General features: G+C 47.7%; 6 protein-coding genes across 6 annotated transcripts; 3 read left to right on the forward strand and 3 right to left on the reverse strand.

Moving 5' to 3' along the window:
- Nucleotides 1-59: 59 nt before the first annotated feature.
- On the reverse strand, nt 60-4,154 carry RhiXN_04204 (replication factor C subunit 1; the record flags this gene model as incomplete). Its single annotated transcript, XM_043324021.1, has 21 exons — nt 60-212; nt 264-372; nt 423-574; nt 627-789; nt 844-963; nt 1,017-1,153; nt 1,224-1,362; nt 1,415-1,552; nt 1,607-1,654; nt 1,703-1,788; nt 1,834-1,959; nt 2,018-2,071; nt 2,123-2,309; nt 2,363-2,482; nt 2,534-2,815; nt 2,869-3,036; nt 3,092-3,490; nt 3,548-3,841; nt 3,894-3,917; nt 3,969-3,990; nt 4,058-4,154. The coding sequence occupies 21 exons, from the start codon at nt 4,152-4,154 to the stop codon at nt 60-62; spliced, it is 3,018 nt and encodes a 1,005-aa protein (XP_043176440.1).
- A 352-nt stretch (nt 4,155-4,506) lies between these two features.
- RhiXN_04205 (HD domain-containing protein) lies at nt 4,507-7,068 on the reverse strand (the record flags this gene model as incomplete). The annotated part of the gene is made up of 17 exons (XM_043324022.1): nt 4,507-4,677; nt 4,725-4,929; nt 4,977-5,067; nt 5,129-5,178; nt 5,234-5,421; nt 5,477-5,506; nt 5,559-5,701; nt 5,757-5,881; nt 5,935-5,997; nt 6,046-6,114; nt 6,172-6,315; nt 6,371-6,422; nt 6,471-6,572; nt 6,629-6,643; nt 6,706-6,738; nt 6,801-6,862; nt 6,917-7,068. 17 exons carry the CDS (start codon nt 7,066-7,068, stop codon nt 4,507-4,509), a joined length of 1,695 nt encoding a protein of 564 aa, XP_043176441.1.
- A 226-nt stretch (nt 7,069-7,294) lies between these two features.
- RhiXN_04206 (major facilitator superfamily transporter) lies at nt 7,295-9,691 on the reverse strand (the record flags this gene model as incomplete). The annotated part of the gene is made up of 12 exons (XM_043324023.1): nt 7,295-7,448; nt 7,503-7,666; nt 7,721-7,761; nt 7,812-8,021; nt 8,075-8,215; nt 8,271-8,291; nt 8,345-8,957; nt 9,006-9,219; nt 9,281-9,328; nt 9,383-9,395; nt 9,451-9,535; nt 9,599-9,691. The coding sequence occupies 12 exons, from the start codon at nt 9,689-9,691 to the stop codon at nt 7,295-7,297; spliced, it is 1,797 nt and encodes a 598-aa protein (XP_043176442.1).
- A 234-nt stretch (nt 9,692-9,925) lies between these two features.
- Nucleotides 9,926-11,033, forward strand: RhiXN_04207 (Transcriptional repressor TCF25; the record flags this gene model as incomplete). The annotated part of the gene is made up of 5 exons (XM_043324024.1): nt 9,926-10,081; nt 10,131-10,196; nt 10,244-10,567; nt 10,625-10,862; nt 10,912-11,033. The coding sequence occupies 5 exons, from the start codon at nt 9,926-9,928 to the stop codon at nt 11,031-11,033; spliced, it is 906 nt and encodes a 301-aa protein (XP_043176443.1).
- Nucleotides 11,034-11,108: 75 nt separating this feature from the next.
- RhiXN_04208 (Transcriptional repressor TCF25) lies at nt 11,109-12,320 on the forward strand (the record flags this gene model as incomplete). Its single annotated transcript, XM_043324025.1, has 4 exons — nt 11,109-11,218; nt 11,269-11,560; nt 11,620-11,762; nt 11,816-12,320. The coding sequence occupies 4 exons, from the start codon at nt 11,109-11,111 to the stop codon at nt 12,318-12,320; spliced, it is 1,050 nt and encodes a 349-aa protein (XP_043176444.1).
- A 636-nt stretch (nt 12,321-12,956) lies between these two features.
- RhiXN_04209 (endonuclease/exonuclease/phosphatase family protein) lies at nt 12,957-17,015 on the forward strand (the record flags this gene model as incomplete). Its single annotated transcript, XM_043324026.1, has 10 exons — nt 12,957-13,434; nt 13,488-13,526; nt 13,576-13,765; nt 13,802-14,140; nt 14,191-15,478; nt 15,531-15,612; nt 15,661-15,882; nt 15,935-16,197; nt 16,250-16,468; nt 16,527-17,015. The coding sequence occupies 10 exons, from the start codon at nt 12,957-12,959 to the stop codon at nt 17,013-17,015; spliced, it is 3,609 nt and encodes a 1,202-aa protein (XP_043176445.1).
- Between the last annotated feature and the right edge of the window lie 387 nt (nt 17,016-17,402).

Here is a 17,402-nt window from a genome sequence, read left to right on the forward strand (position 1 = left end):
CCAATTAAATTATCATAATCTCCAGTATCCTCAAAAGCCGATTAGCGAAACAACCACAGTTAGCTCTTAGCAGCCGCTTTGCGTCCCTTGGTTACACCCTTGGCCGCCGCCTTGGGCTTGCTTTCTTTGATAAGCTTGTCCTTCTCAATCTCAGACGCCTTGGCCTTGCCTTTGGGTTGTTTCTCCTCTTCCTCTTCGGGCTCATCGTCGACCTATGGTACTGGTTAGCATCGAGTAAGCTGTGCTAGTGTGAACCATGTTACCTCGAGGACATCTTCGTGGTCTGGCATAGCCTCTGCTGCAATTTTCGTGCTCGGCCTCCCAAATTCTTGGGGTTTGTGAAAAGCAATAGGGTGGTCTGTCGAGTTATACCTGAGAGACTGATCAGTCGGTAGAAAGCCAGTCGGAACAAAGGCACTTACTTGCGTGTAAATGCTGTCTTGGTTGCTGTGCTAATCTTGCTGGCAAAATCTTCGCCTTTGTTGGGGCCAATGCCCAATTCAAGCATTGCATCCCATTCCTCCTTGGACAAGTAGTACTCATCCATTATTTCGATAACAGTTGGGACGCCATTCTGTTTGGATAATCAATACTAGATATTAGTGGCGTGCGCAATTGATACGCACAGAGCCTTCTTCAATAAGCGGTCGGACCAAACGGGGCAGTAGGGCCGGGATATATGATTGTCGAATTTCTGCTTTGTTCCCAGAGACTTTCAGGCGCATTCGTATTTGGATATCTCCCAGTTGTCGCTGTAGTTTTCCTTGTTTAGAGTTCTGGCCAAGCCATCTAATTAAACGGTAAGTACGAGGTCCGTACATTATTAGAAAGCCGCCAGCGTACTGAGGGAATGTCATTTGCAGGGGGCCACCATAGCCGAGGCCAGTGCCATACAAGAACGAAGCCGGCCTAACTGTCGATGTAACGGCGTGAAGCGGCATGAGGGACCAATGCTGCTGTGTTCTGTGACTCCAGGAGTTAGTTCACCGTGGACTGTAAGTGAGCAATAACCTAACCCATGAATCATGGTATCAACCAAATCTCCATCCGAAATAGAAGATGCGGCTCGGTCCATAAGTTTCAGTTGCTCCAGTGCAACATCTCTGCCAGATAGCTTCGAAGTTTTCGCGGGTTGCGTCTTGAGGTAGTTCTCCTGTTTCGAGTAAGATTAAATCCTTCACTGCTGGCCACTTCAAATGACCTGCCTGTATGAACAAAGGTACGAAAGCATGATCATGGAAGTACATCTCAATCTTGTCGTTTAAAGTATGCCGAGAGGTTGCGCTAAAAGTATATGGGCCTAAAATCTGGTTTGTGACCTCAAATGGGCTCTTGATGCTGTATTTTTCGTTTTGCCGTACACTAATAAGGGGCTAATGTCAACGGTGCTCAAGCCTGAGGGATAATTGCATACAGTTCCTTCCCCTCATCGAAGTCCATAGTGTCATGAGATAGCTTCCATGTCGATAGCATGTTAAGAACTTGTCGGATGTCTGACTGAGTACCAGCGATAAGTTGGTCTATGACGTTTGCGGGAATTTTCATCTTCTCCCTAGATTTAAGCACCATTGTCAGGAGATTACACCTAATACATGCAAGCACTTACTTGAACGCAATTGTCAAAATCCGTGAGCGAATCGCTTGCGGTTCAGGTCTATAAACAGAAGGTCAGATAATCATATTGATTAAATGTGTCACATACTTTCTGAATGATAGTCTGAATGCTGAATGAAGCAACGACTTGAGCTTTGGAGTTTTATCATCATTGGCAATGCAAATAACTGGAACCTAAGCTGCGTTAGTATCGTGGTTTGACCGAAAGTTCCGACCTACTTTGGTTTTCTTGATAAGTGAAATCAGCGCGCTAACGCCACCTCGATCTCCTGCCGACATTCCGTCAACCTCATCCATAATCAACACGGTACGATCCGTAATCTCCATGCCAGCTACATTGGAGGACTAGGAATGTGTTAGTGGGGGCTAGGAGAAAGCTGTCTCAGAATCTACTGCCGCTTACCCCTTGACCGGCCATCCACCCATCGAGTGATGTATTGTTGATATTAGCGCTGTTCTTCAATGTTGCCTCAGCCACCTTGCTTCTGAACAAGGTTGACATACTTACTTCGAGTAATTTCTTACTACGAGTGTCACTTGCATTTAGCTCAATGGGAGTGTATCCTTCTGCCTTCGCAACAAGATGAGCGCTTGTAGTCTTTCCTATACCAGGTGGACCTGCAAGCAAAACGGCTCGTGAAGTGTTCATTCCATTCTTTCCTGGTTTCTTGAATCCTGCCTTAGCGCTCGCTTGCCTATACAATCGCTCTCAGTGAATGTGTGAATCAGGCAGCGAATCTAGACTCACCACTCATGAAGCCAAAGTTGTAGTTTATCCACAAGTGCTTTGTTACCACACACATCCTTTAAGGATTGTGGTGCGTATTTTGTTGTCCAAAGTTGCGCGGTGGGTGGTGCCGGCGCTGAGCTGGGGTATAGGTTTAGTTTAATAGGAAGTCTCTGAAACAGAAAGACGGACCGCGCAGTTCCAGCACTCTGACCCTTCTTGGCTTCCTTTGCAGCTTCGCGCTCGCGCCGCTCCATGTCTCGCGCAGCTTGCTTGATCTTTTCTTCCTCCTGCTTCTGTTTTTCTTGTGCTTTGGCATCAAGTTTGCCTTCACGAGTACCGATGAGATTGAGAAACCCGTCTTCGTCCAGAGTCTTGATACCGAGGGAGGTAACTTTCTTCATTTTGCCTGGCCCGGCCCCTTCTCCAATTACAACGAACGATGTCTTGCTAGATGCTTGGCCAGTGACACGACTAGTGGCGCATGTCATCGAGTGAAAGCGCTTATTACAAAAAATCGCACATACCCCCCAAACCGTTTCGCCAAATCTTGGGCTTCATCACGAGAAAAGCTGCTTAGCTCTCCGGTGAATACAAACGTTAAACCGGCAAGTGCGTTGGGATGACCGTTGGGTACTTCTTTTGAGCCCGGAGCACTAGGACCACTTGCCTTTGCCGCTTTAGCTGCGGCCATCCTAAAAAAATAAAAATCTAAATCAAGGTCAAAGACCATAAAATAGAAGAACTCACGCTGCATCAAAGTTCTGATCTCCCGTCGGACGGTTCCATCCACCTTTTTTAATAGCTGGTTTGGCCGGCGTGTCATCGTCGCTGGCTACTGGAGAAGATCCCCGTTTCTTAGTAGGAACGTCCTTTTTCGCTTTGGGAGCTGGTTTGTGCTCTGGGGCTTCCTCCTCGACTGGAGAAGATTTCCGGTTTCGGGAAGCGTTGGTTTTCTTTGGAGGTGACTTAAGAACCGGAGTTGGTTTTTCAGACATCGGTGTAGTTTTCGGCTTGATTAATTCCATGAACTCCTGTTCAGTTTTCGTCTTCAACTTCTTCTTTTCGATCGCTTGAAGTTTGGATTGGCTGACATTCTTGCCAACTACAATAAAGGACATAGTCGGGCCCGGTTGCTTCAGAACCTCTCTGAACAAAACCGTCAATAATATCAAGGGAAAAGACTTCTTCTCGCCAAGAGCTCACCCGCCGTTTTTCTTGGTGGCATCCGCCAAGCGTTCACGTTCCCATTCGAAATCCCCAGTAAAGACTATTGACATTCCAGCTAGTGGTTTTACTTGACCATTGGGTTCTGTTGATACATCATCCCCTTGCTTTGAGGGTGCGGAAACTGCTGCTTTTTTGAATGCCGTCCGTACATTATCCTCTTCATCACTCGACATTAGAACTTTGGATTTGCGCTTTGCAGTAGATCGGCCTTGAACAGGAGAAGGAGATCGCGATGGCTCGGAGGTGTTTAGTGGAGCTGGCTTGGAGATGCTGATGCAAGTTCAGATGTTTGCTTCTCAACCTCTAACTTGGTCATACTCACGGTTTGTTAGGACTCTTCGCAGGACTGGTTGTGTATTAGCCATGACAACATTAATATAGCGAAACTATAGCATACGGTTCGTCGCCTTCGTCATCGCCTGTAGGGAGGGGGACACAATTACATCGTCGCATAATTCTGAAATAGTAAGACTGAGATCAGCTTACTGATTAGTATTTGGGTTTTCTTCTTATCAGGTTTCGCCCCATTTTGAGATCCAAAGAAACCGCGCAAGTCAGAGGTAGAGGCTTGCTTTGAGGACATATTCAACTATGCTCCAGGGCTGGTATTATACACCCTATAAGACCAATGGTTTAAGTAGTATGAGAGCCCGCGATCAGACGGAGTTGTAGGTTACCGTAGCGTGTTATGATTGTCGGCCAGCGTCGCCGCTCCAGAAGTCACGTGTCGATCACTGTGGAGTTCAGGGCAGGACGTTTGGCGCCTTAAACACCCTTGAGCAGTCTAGAGTCGATATATACAGTGCATTAAATTAAAGCCCCGGAGTGCAGAGATATAAAAATAGGTAGATCTACAAGTGAAAAAGTGAAATCCCGAGACGAAGAAAGCTATATACACATCTAAAAGTGAAATGAGGGACCACCTGCGATACGGCCTAGCGCCCACGGGTCGGGGAGCTTTGGTTAGTCAAGGGTAGAGGTCGGATGCGCTTTGGGTCTGGGATATCCGGAGTGTTTTGCTGAGATCCTCGGTAACGCTTTCCAGTCAGAGTGCCTTGGAGCTGAGGGCTTCCAGACTCTCGATAGTTGGGGGGCACCGTGGTAAACTACACTAATTCAGCCTGGAAGCAAGGAAATAGAGGAAGACACTCACTGGATTGTGGGCAAATGGGGTAGAGACAGAGCGAGCATGGGAGGTTTTTTGAGGACTGCTCCTTGAAATTGTACCAGAAACACCTTCAAGTATTTTCATAGACGATGTTTTGGGTGTAGATGGAGTTTCGGCCATTTGATCAGATTCGGGAGGAAAGAGCTGTTTCAAAACTTCTCGACAAGCGGTTTGGACAATTCCAAATTTCCTGAAGAGAAAGTCAGTATACCGCAAGTCAGAATGATGGTAACTCACTCTGGGTTTCGCGTAAAAATTCTCAAACAGAGCTCCTGAGATGATTGCGAGAATACATGTGATGCGTTCTCGGGTGCCGCCCTACTCGATGCTGTTTCACTATCAGCCAACGAGAAACGCTCGTATATTAGTATGCTTGCCGTTGGGGTTACGCTTTCCGTAAAATTTGACCAAGTCCACAGGTCGCTTATCTTTCATGCCTCTAACAACCGGTCAGAGTCTATGGAACGGGAAACATATACAGTAAGTCTGCTTACAGGTGTAGTAGAGTCATATCGATAGCAACATCTTCAGCCGCTAGTTCGGCATCCTCTCCTTCTGGCATCACGATGGTCTTAGCAACCTCCGCTGTCCTTTCAGGTGTGAGCGATTTCAACGTGCTACGGTGTTCAACCGCAAACATGTAAACATCCACTTGTTTGTATAACTGCCTAGTACGGATTCTCTATTAAAAACAAACGGTGTTAGTGGTATCGGTTGATGATAACACTAATACCTACTCTTATTATTTGTCGGGATTTTTCTAGTTCCTATCACTCAAACATTAATCCCTGCTCTTGCGTGACGAATCTTATGACATACCGGAGTTTGCGAACGTTCAATTTCTAGTAAAACCGAATCATTGAGGTGAAGATACTCTTCAGCATTGTGGATTTTGTCTGCTAAATGCATAAACGGGTCGGCCAATACAAGAGCATCCACTATCATCAGCTCGATTGATTTACCTAGTAATCAAGCACCGTCAATACACTAAACGTCAGGTTTCGAAGTTGTACTCACAAGACTTATGGTTGTAAATCATCTTGTGTAAGGCAAAGCGTGATTCGAACAACTGGGAAACCATGTACCAGTCCTTGTCAGCATAGCAAATTTCGTTGTCAATAACACGAGCGGAGCGAATAAGGCTAAAGCACATGACGTCAGGTTGAGTAGGAAAAACACTCCAAACTTCACCCACCGGGAAGTAACATCGTTCATTTTATTCCCAACTGCGTGCGTATCTCTTTGGATGTAGTCGAACCTAGTGGATGGTTTGCATATAACTCAACCGGGAGTGTATGCTACTCACTTGTCGACATCAATCCCGTTTCGATTGTTAGCAACAATCTCGAACAAAAACGGTTTCTCTGGCGGCACCCTATCGAGTATTTGGTCACTTACTACCACACTATGGCGCTAAGATATAATCCCATACCTTCCACTACTCAAGCTCGGCCGTCCACGAATTAAGTCTTTTATGAAATTTTGCTCATCAGTGGTAAGGTCCACGTCGTAGTCATTGCATATCGCGTCAAACATCATCTCGGAGCCCATTTCGTGGGTCCAGTTCGTGCCTGGTCTGAAAAGGATCAATTAGCCTACAGAATCAACGAACTTGTCAGCTGAAAACTCACGAAACTGCATGAATGAACTTGTTGTCCCAAACGTGAGAGAAAGGACCATGTCCTATAATGAGGTCAGTGGAGAAGACAAGCTGACACATTTGCTCCTTACCCAAGTCATGGCACAGCCCCGCAATTGTCACGCACTTGACGTCTCTATCATCGATGCCGAGCTCAGGCTGCCGAGTTCTCAGCCCCTCTATCATTTTACGGGCTGAACCATGAAAGTTTGTAAGCAAATGTGACAAAGAACAGCTATGGGTAGCATACCGAGATGCGCCACGCCTGAAAATAAGACATCCTTCAGCCGATTTGTTACCTCCAGACAGGATATAAAGCAAGCTCACCTAAGCAGTGCTCGAATCGATTGTGTGCTGCGCCTGCACGATATTACCGTTAGTGACACGGACATTAAGTATAGTAACGATGTGTGTTAGCTCACCTGGAAATACGTAGTAGGCGGACCCAAGCTGTTTCAGCTCCCGCAACCGTTGAAATTGAGGACTATGTCCATAAGCCTTTTAGCCCATATCATATTTTAACTTCAGATGGACTTACGTGTCTACGATACACGACAATCCTGCGGGCAGTTCGACATAATCATGGACAGGATCCTTGTAAACTCTTGGGTAGCCCTCGAGAGTTGAACTGGCCTGACTACTAGGCAGCTCATTCTCTGGTTCGGTCAGCGGAGAAGGGTATTGGGCCATCGGCTGTGATGTGGCTAAGATTATTGGAGGGCGTGGCAGTGGTGTGGTGGGAAGAGACAGTTTCTGGATTTAGGTGCCTCAAGTTTGATCATCGTCACTCAGGACCCTGCGTCCCTGAACTTGGTTGGTGGAAGACGCGATTGGCCAGGCTACCGCCGGTATGTCTGAACACTCGGAAACCTTGAGCTTATCTATTGGGTGTGGTATCTAATTACTGGGATATATATCATCGAACTTGAGAATCACTCGAAGATTCCTCCTCTACCGTCCAAAGTAAACCAGCTTTGGAGTGTTCAAGCTTTTGCCTCCGCTTATCCCTCCACGCAGCAAACATACTAATGGCCAACGCACAGAAGCATGCGAACAGAGATACTCGTATACTACAGCACGTTTCGGTGAATACACTTCTCCATACTGGTGTCCGAACTACCTACCTATCAGTGTAGCATGCATTTCCGTCATAACATAACAGCTCTTTTGAGCTTGGAAGCCCGCGGACCAACATACCAGCCGAAGGGGTTGTAGCAGGTTGAGGTTCGGTCGCACGGTTGTCGAGATTTCGCCCGAACATTAAGTTAAAAAGGTTCCCGGATAGAACCTGTTAGATAGAGCATTTAATACGATGCAAAGAACATCTCCTGACAACACTCACTGGCGCCAAGGAAACAAATCCCCAATTTCCAGAAAAGTGGCCTTGGATTTCGGTTAGTAACTACGCCGCATACGGTGCCGTTTTGACCCACTAATTCCGAACCATTCGATCGTCAGTACCGGGCAGAGTCCAAATGTTGCTCCGTAAGCAAGGCCCAACAGCCCAGATGACATCCACAAATGGTCAGGGACCTCAGCATACATCAGAGTGACTTGAGATGCAATGGCGACTATCGCTGTGATCACCAAGAAGTACGAGCGTGGAGCATCGTACTTATTCTTCCCGTGGTCGGCACCAAGACCTAAAGCAAACATCATGACCTTTGGCCTTTTGGAGCATAATTATACAACATACCTATAAGAAGTCTTCCGGCTGCGTTGGCAATACTGATAATAGAGACTTGTGCAGCTTGCCTCTCACCTCCGTCGGTCCGGTCCCAGTTAGGGTTGCCAGCGGCGAGCAAAACCTGGACAATTAAACCGACATTGTTGATGTCTAATAGTTAAATATAGCGTTAGCCCTGAGTCATTGAGCCCAAAAGGTAGCATACACATAAGCCCGGTTCCTGCAACTGATAGAAATGGAGATCAGTATTGAACGATTGAGGCTTTACTTTAAACTTACGCAATGAAAGTACCCCAAATACAACCCAAAAGTCTACGGTCTTAAATAGAGCTAATCCATGGATGTTGGCATCGTCATTGCTAGGCTCCCTCAAATTCGAGGTAGCATCTATAAAGTCACGATGCATCGAAACGGACCGACGCCGGTCCTGGTCTTGTGAACCACTTTGTGACCAAGCAGGTATATCTAAAGCAAGTCGAGTAGCGTTCCGAGATCGACCTCTGTACGATGAAGCGCCCTCCGACAGGAACGGCATGTCTTCTCTTACTAGGCTTCGGCTCCGCCTTGCTTCGTCCCTAGCCCTGGACGTCCCTCGCACGTGGGCAATGGCATCTTGCTCATAAGTAGCTTCTACAGGAGAGAAGGTATCCAGTTGGTCAGCAACAGAAAGCTGAGATTCGGAGGCTGGAAGTGCCTGATAAAGGTCGTGTTGTGATGTATGAGGAACCGGGTGTACGATGAAGAAACCAATTAGCATCGCGAATGATGAGCCAAGCGCCAGAGTGAGTAACAAGGCGCCGGTATCTCCGGGGAATAAAACATGGGCAGTAGTCGAAAAGAAGAACGCCGACAAGCCAAAGCCACTGGCTACCATCCCAGTAACCGACGCTCGCTAATTCATCTCAGTTCAGCTGGTTGCCCTCAAAATAGCAGAGCTCACCATGCGATCGGGAAAGCTCTTGGCGGCAGAATTCATGGCGGACGTGATGCCCGCATTACCAGCACTACCAGTACAAAAACTAAGGACAAACAAGGCTGCCACGCTTCGATTGAATTGTGCAGCGGACGATTCGGGTAAAGCTATTGCACCAGTGTAGAAGGCGCGAATTCCCCCATATCCAAAAGATAACAAGATAAAGGCTACCAATAATGGTCTGAGATATTGGAAAAGTTGAAATTCAGACGTATTAGTAGCTTCGTAACAACCAGACTCACATTCGTGGGCCCCGCGCATCAATGAACTTCCCCCAGAATGGCCCAGAGCTAAGAGTATATAAGCTCATATACCTAATATAGGCATTCACACTCTAATCATACCAGTATACACCCACTATCGGAGAGCTCAGCGATTTGAAGGCAAGCTCAGGCACTCGTCAAGCACTCACAATTCCCAGCAATGCCAACAATGTTGACTTGCGTATGAGTCAGGTGAAGCTTTGCTCCAAGCTGCGGTGCATATGCTGAGTAGACCTACACGAAACCGTGACGAGCTTGTCATTTATCAGACACAGATTGATAAATCACAGAACTCACATAGTTCGTCCCCGAGCCCAGCGCAACAAGTATCGATCCGAATAGCACTATCAAGTTGCGGCGCGATTTAGAGACTAGCTGGTGTTCAGACATGGTGAACCCGCCAAACGAAAGACAGAAGTAGAGTGCAGTAACTTGTGGTTGCCGCAGTCAACAGCGTTAGGATAAGGAGGCTGAAGCGCCGGATAAACCCTTAAATGGGGTAACACACGTGATTGATAACCCATTGATCTTCGATCATTCATAGGCGATTGACGCATCTCCATAAATTGGGTTGTTGTCTATTTTGACTTGAGCCCATCCCCCCACCTATACGTTTCGACAACAATGCCCAGAGTTAATAAGCGGCAACAGAGAGAACTAGAAGAACTACAACAATTAGAAATTGGTCAGGTGGCAAATGAATCTGGCCAAGACGTGCCTGAGGTGGAGGAAGAGGTGGAAGTGACAGAAGTGGCCCAAGGCACGTCCAAGTTCGATCTAGTACGTGTATACCCGCTCCCAATACTGTGGGTATTACTAATGAGTTTAGTTAATGGGCGACGATGACGATAAAGAAGAGAGCGAAGAGGAGGCAGCCCCAGCGGCAGGGAAAAAGGTTGGCGTCCCCCGTAGACTATCACTACAAAACTCATCTGGACCCAGTCAAAGAAGAAAAAGAAGAAGAAGAAGCCCGCTCCGGGGGTACTTGCTCAAACTAGTGCGACCTCGAAAACCACTCCCCAAAACAAAAACAAGGTTACAGCTGGAAAGGCTGGGAAAGACAAATCCGGAAAGGACGAGATCGACCTTGCCCTAGAGGAACTCGCCGAGAAACTTCCCCATTTACAGACCTCAGGGAAGAAGGCCCAGCATGTGAACGAGGGGCTCGCCAGTGCTACCTCTCAAGCGCTCTTCTCACTTCTGGGCGCATCATTGAAGGATTTCGATAGCGAAGCCGAAATGCGGCGATTTTTTGGTTCGAAAGTGGTTAGTATCCACATATCACCAGTTAATATGAAACCTGTATATAACAAAGTTACTTAGGTAAACAGTGCAAAACCCAGCCAACGAGTATCCAAGGTCTCACGCTCCCACTTAACTCGACCTACCCAGCAATGGGGTTTGGCCGGCACACCCCATGGGATTTCCATGGTACCTTTGGACGACTATGAAAGGCGCCGAAAAGGGTATACACGGGGCGGAGAAAAGTGGTGGAACGTTGAACATTCTGTTGATTATAAGCGCACGCAACTGAAATTTCTTAACTGTGTTACACTTTCTGGTAAGCCTTTACCTGATCCAAGGCGACCTCCATTTATACCGTATTGCAGAACCGTCGGCATTATTTACATTGTACAGGAATGAGCCATGGCACATTGATACACTTCTCCAAATAGGAGAAATCATGAAGCATCAAGAAGGCGAGTCTCGGATCGTTCTGGCTTTCGTGTGATAGGAGATTACCTGATATGTGTAGAGCTAAGCCAAGCTGCCGACTTTGTGGAGCGAGCTATTTACGCATTCGAACATGCCTTTCCGGTCGCATTCGACATTACCGCTGGCTCTTCGAGGCTTGATTTTGACCGGATTGAAAACCGGCCCTATTCCTGGCTCTGCACCGGCATATCTTGTAAGTTGGTACGTCAAGCCCTAGTACATCTTAATCTTAACATTAAGTGTGCACACAGGAGCTTGAGCCGGCGTGGGATACCCCGCACAGCCTTCGAATTCGCTCGGCTTTTGTTTGCACTCGATCCTATTGGCGATCCCCACGGTGCGGCTTTCTACTTGGATTATCTCTCTGCCAAGGGAGGAATGGGTCAATGGCTCCTTGACGTTTGGAATATTTGGCCGGAGGTTCGTAAAGAAATAGCGGACAACCCATTGGCTTCGCATGGGATCGACATTCACTGCATACCTGGGTGGGCCTACACACGGTCATTGATATTGTACGACCAGGAAGCCAAGAAACGTGGAGCTGTAAGTGCGAGTCAAGTATGCGAGGCAACGTTAAATTAACCGAATGCCCGTTGTTTTAGACGCATGATGTGAGCACGGCTGCGCTGAAGGAAGCCATCCTTGCATTCCCGGAAGTTGTCCCGTACCTGGTGGACAAAGCTGGCGTGAACCTTCCTGGCAACATTCGTGCTCATGATACGCTGAGGATAACAACGCAATACACGTGAGTCCCCCACCGAAAATAAACGAAGTTGAATAACCGGTAAGGTTGTATAGACATGATGACCCAGCAGGATCCACTCTCCATATGTTAGGACATCTATATGCATTAAGAGCGAATTCATTATGGAAAAACGAGCCACATTCGGTGTGGCTTACGTCCACTGTGGCATCAGCGGAAGCTCAACTTGGAGCCAAAAGCTCTATGCGCGAGAACGCACTCAATCACTTTGGTCAGGGCCCTTCTGAAGCAATGGCGAGACATGCGATTGTCGCAGATCTCCGCGCTATTAATGCTTACTGTCGGCCTGGGACTTTCCCTCCCATAATTCACGCATATGACCCTTTGTCACCATCTACCTCATTGACGTACTATGACGAGACTTATTTTCAAGATGTTCCAAGGGGGCAATCCTCAGCACGTACTGCGTCTCATGACCGGCAGCACATGCCTGGGGATTTTGCAGACGATGATGGGGCTGGTGTTGATTTGGAGGACATGGACCCACAGGTATACTTAATCATTTCTTGGATCAAGCACAAGATAATGGGAATGCTGTAAGATATTGCGCTTTATTGAGACCATATTTTATTGATAGCATATAATAGCGCATAGACCCCGGGCTATGGCAAAGGATAATGGCCCATTTTGGTGGTCAAGGGGCTCCTGACCAGACCAGGAAGAGCAATAGATAGGAGTATTGACAATCCTCATGTATATTAGCAAGAGACCGTTTTGTTTATTTAGAACAAGACTTGACCAGGAAGACGTGATTTGCCTTTAACTGGACACCTTTCTCAGGGATGAGATCACGTGAATTGCTGCGCGACTTCGATTTCAGAGTCCGGACCCGATATTGCATTTCCATCTACCACCCTAATTCTGAACGTCTCCGTCCCTAATAACCAACTGTGGTGTCAATCCCTCACGCCAACTTATTGATGTATGTGTCGTTTTTTTTTCTTGCCCAGCGCGTTGTTACGAATTGCTTACGCTCGGGGGCACACCAGCTTCTCATACTCTTGGACTACGCTTGGGCATTGCGGTGCCAGGTGACCATTCGATCCCAACCTCCACATCTCTAGTTTCAGGTGACTTTATCGATTAGACGATTTGTTAGAGTCAATATACATAGGCAACTGGTGGGTGCAGTGGCACTATGTGGGCTCAACTATGGCTGATATGAGTAGGTATACCATGGACTCTAACATTGAGGAAAACTCAATCAAACCTGTTAACAAGCTGCGTGAGCGTTTTGAAGCTTTGGCAGCTTCTTCGACGACCAAGGCTGGGGGCTCGCATTCGAATGACCATGAAGAGGGATTACCCACTGGAGGCGACACAATGCCCAACGCGTCGCCTCGGCGCAATGGACTCGCTAATCTACGGCCCTCGTCAATCGTATCGTCTCCGGGACGTAATTCGTCGGTCATGTTGAAGAAAGATACCGAAAGTGACGCTTCCAATGACATTGACGAAGCACCTACTCCCACTCAGATCCGTGCTTCACCCCCTCCCATCAGCAGGAAACCAGGTCTCAAGCCCCCTCCCCCACCACCTCCAGAGCGTACCTCTACACTAAAGTCCAAATCTAGCACAGACAGCGTCGTCTCGTCCAAAGGACTAACTCCCATAGGTGTTCACCGCAAACCCCCGCCCCCTCCACCTTTGCATAGTCAACACGGACATATGGCGTCTTAGCGTTGGGGACTTGACCAGCCATCTCAGTGCTACCAGCACTCCCTCTTTCAGATCCTTGGATACTTCGTGAGTCCCATCGATTGATGTAGTGGCAAATCTGCCTAACCCTTTGTAGTCCCATTAGTACACCCGGTGTTTTGTTACCGCTTGACAGTCAAATTCGACGATCACCATCTCCCATACCTCGAGAGGGTACCCCCTCGCTGGCTCCCACGTCTACTAATGGTCAAACTCCTCCTATTTTACCGATTCGCATCAATATCCCGGATACGTCTCAAGTTGAACCTTTTCACAACGATTCTGAGGTAGGAGACACGCTTCGCTCACCAGTGAGCGGCTAGGCCCTCCAAGAGCACAGGTTTTGTTCACACCTTCTACACCTGGATCCCCGGCGCCGCCTCTTCCTTCCCGACCAGCCCAGATAGTATGTCCTCGAGTAACACAACGGTACATCACACACTACCCAGGCGAACGGATACACTCAACCAACAGGCCGAGGTTGATGAATTTGGTTTGGGACTGCGTTCGCCCCCTCCCAGGCACCACTCATTAAATAGTGGTCGGTCTGCATCTGTTCCAATGGGGAGACCTGCTCCTCCTCCGCCCCCGCCACCCCGCCCATCGTCAGTTCTCTCCCCTGCATCGGCTATCAGTCCCCAACGGGAATTACGAACTCGCTTGTTGATGCACCTCCCCCTCTACCTAATCGACGGTCCAATCCAAACCTTAGGTCTGAAGTCATTCCGATTGTGCCCAGTCCTGTTTCTACCGCATCTACTGCGCCCCCTCCTCCAATGGCTACTCGGCCAACATCGTCAACATGGGGTCGTTTAGCTGGGCTAAAGGCTTGGGCCACAAGCGAAATTCACGATCATGGGTCCTTCAAACCCCCACCACCACCAACGCGGACCATAGCACCGGGAGACAAGCTCCCCCCTCCCCGGCGTGTATCCGGCGATGATTCTTCAGACTCTGAGGACGATGTAACTACGGGACCACTATCCTCCAACCCTGCCGCTCGAAAGCTTCAAGACGACATGCCCGACTCTTCTCAATCTCGCAGGTGCCCACCCATATACCGATCATTTACGCCGGTTCACGTTCCCTCTCACGGAGCCGTCGTTGCAGCTGCCGGTTACCGTATCTGTATTGCTCATACTTCTATTGAGATATACGACGCTCAGAGGATGCCATCTCCCCAATTTATCATCGACCTAGAGTATATTGGATTGAGTGGCGATCAAAAGAACCACGGATCACCGCTATGGAATTCCGCCCTGGCGAAACTCGCGAAGAAGATGGTCGATACATTTGGTGCGGTGGAAAGGATGGTCCATCTTTTTGAGTTGGATGCTTGGTCCGGACATGTCACGGATGTACTCATCCCTTCTGGTGGACACAGCCAGGCGGTGATACACGTTCTGCGCTACGGAAATTCTATGCTTACGATGGACGAATCTGGAAAAATCATTGTATTTGAACCGTCAGAAGATCGCTTGGCCCCAGCACTATCTAGATTTACTCGTTCCCACCGGGCTGCTGAAAAGCAAACATTCGCCAAGATTCTTGGTGGTCATTTGTGGACTTCTGGAGCCAATAGTGGCGGGAACACCACTTCAACGCGTGGTACTCCTTTCCGCACATATGACCTTTTGGCCACAAACTTCACGACCAAACACTTGTTCCCTAGCGAACCTGTTGGCCCAGCGCTATGCGGTGCCATTATCCCGGAATCGCCGGATCGTGTTTATATTGGCCATGAAGGTGGATGTATATCAATATGGAAGTACGACATCTTGACCAGCCAACACACCTGTGTCCAAGTGGTGAAACTGTCCGCATCTAGTGTCATTACCATGGAAGGCGTAGGGTCGCGTTTATGGCTGGGTACTAGATCTGGAACTATCACGGTCTGTGAGGTCCGGGAGGATTCGCCATGGATGGTCACGAACCAATGGCAAGCACATGGCGATTCGCCGGTTGCGCATATAGCAGTCGATCCGTATTCTATCTCCAAGGTACATATGGCATGGTTTTCCTCTCGAATAGCTCACTGAGGAAATTGTTCAGGTTGGAAAGTTAGTTGTATATTCCGTAGGGCGCGACGACCGAATGCTCTTCTGGGATGGATTGGTTGGGGACAACTGGATTGGTACGAGCTTTCACGTTACTATTTTGGTTTTAGTCTAACTCAAGGCAGATGATGAAATGCAAAAACGAGAGGAGGAATACAGCACCTATCGAGATGTAAAAGTGCTTATATGCACATGGAATATTGACTCAGCAAAACCGGACCTTTTGACAGGGAATAGAGACAATACTTCATTCCTCGACAATGTCTTAGGGTCGGTGGATAGACCTGACATTATTGTGTTTGGCTTCCAAGAGGTGATTGACCTGGAGAACAAGAAACTCACAGCCAGTGCGCATTCACTTGATTTTGAATACAGCCTAATACTAACTGATATCCACAGAGACAGTACTTCTGGGGAGTCAGAAGTCTAAAACAGAGAAAATTTCCGAAAAGGTTTCACGCTCATATAAACTATGGTATGATCGACTAGTCCTGGCAGTCAGGCTAGCGATGCCACCCGACGATCCTTATACCGTCATTCACTCCGAAAACCTTGTCGGACTGTTCACGTGCATATTTGTGCGCAACTCAGAACGTATATCCTTGACAGACACTGCAATTACTACGATCAAACGAGGTATGAAAGGCCGTTATGGCAATAAGGTTCGTTGTTTGCTAGCCGGAATTCGATCTAGAGATTAATTGGACTGTATAGGGTGCTATTATTGCGCGGTTCACACTCGATGATACGTCTTTCTGCTTCTTGAACTGTCATCTTGCTGCGGGTCAAAAACACGTCCGAGAAAGGAACCAGGATCTCGCTGCCATGTTTGAAGAGAAAACTGTGTTCCCGTACGCTTCACCGAACGTATCCGCCACCGCTTATGTTGGTGGAGGTGATGGGACGATGGTGCTAGACCATGAAGTCGTTTTCGTAAGTTTAATAACCTCATACACTTCATTTTGCATCTGTGTCTAATAGTTCCATCTAGCTGAACGGTGACTTGAACTACCGAATTGACCAACGACGGGAGCTTGTCATTCAAAGCATCCATGCGGGGGATATTAATTCGCTGCTCCCTAATGACCAGTTGCTGAAGGAAATGCAATATAACCCTGGGTTCCGATTGCGTCATTTCACCGAACCACCTATTACTTTTGCGCCGACTTACAAGTACGATCGTGGATCTAACGAATTCGACAGTTCTGAAAAACGCCGCATTCCAGCTTGGTGCGACCGCATTCTCTACCGTTCTCGAGGTGACCGTGTGCAATACGAGCATTACAAACGATACGAACCAAACGTCTCTGATCACCGACCAGTATCTGGTGGGTTCAGAGTGAAGGTTAAATCCGTCAATCGAGACGCATGGAACGACGTTAAAGCACGAGTGGAGGAAGAATGGCAAGGGAGGCAAGACCAACTGCTATGGGCTTCGCAAGAGTTTTACACTGGCAACATGAGCAAACTTTTGCTCTGATTTCAGCCACGCTTTCGTGCTTTCGATAATGGACGAGTCAGTATGCTTCCCACTGTATTTCTGTCCGGGACAACCGGTTTTGCTTCGATTTGTATTCTGATTAATGGACTTTTGACATCGCACATGAATAACTTTTATAGACATTTAATCTAACCACGTTAGACCTACTTAATTGTGTCCGAATGTGGTTTACTTTTTAGTATCTTGATGTTCATTTTTTTATTTCAAATCATATTCAGTTTTAATTAACGTAGTTTTGGTGCATCACTTGCAATTGACATCCATCCAAGCCATATAAGCGAACTATTCGCTCACAAATGCTGCAGCTACCATCCACTCCAGTATATTCAACCTTGTAGTCAGTATATAATTGGTCCCTAGATCCTT

The sequence above is a fragment of the Rhizoctonia solani genome, chromosome 1 (genome assembly GCF_016906535.1).
Source record: "Rhizoctonia solani chromosome 1, complete sequence".
In the NCBI taxonomy this organism is placed as follows: domain Eukaryota; kingdom Fungi; phylum Basidiomycota; class Agaricomycetes; order Cantharellales; family Ceratobasidiaceae; genus Rhizoctonia; species Rhizoctonia solani.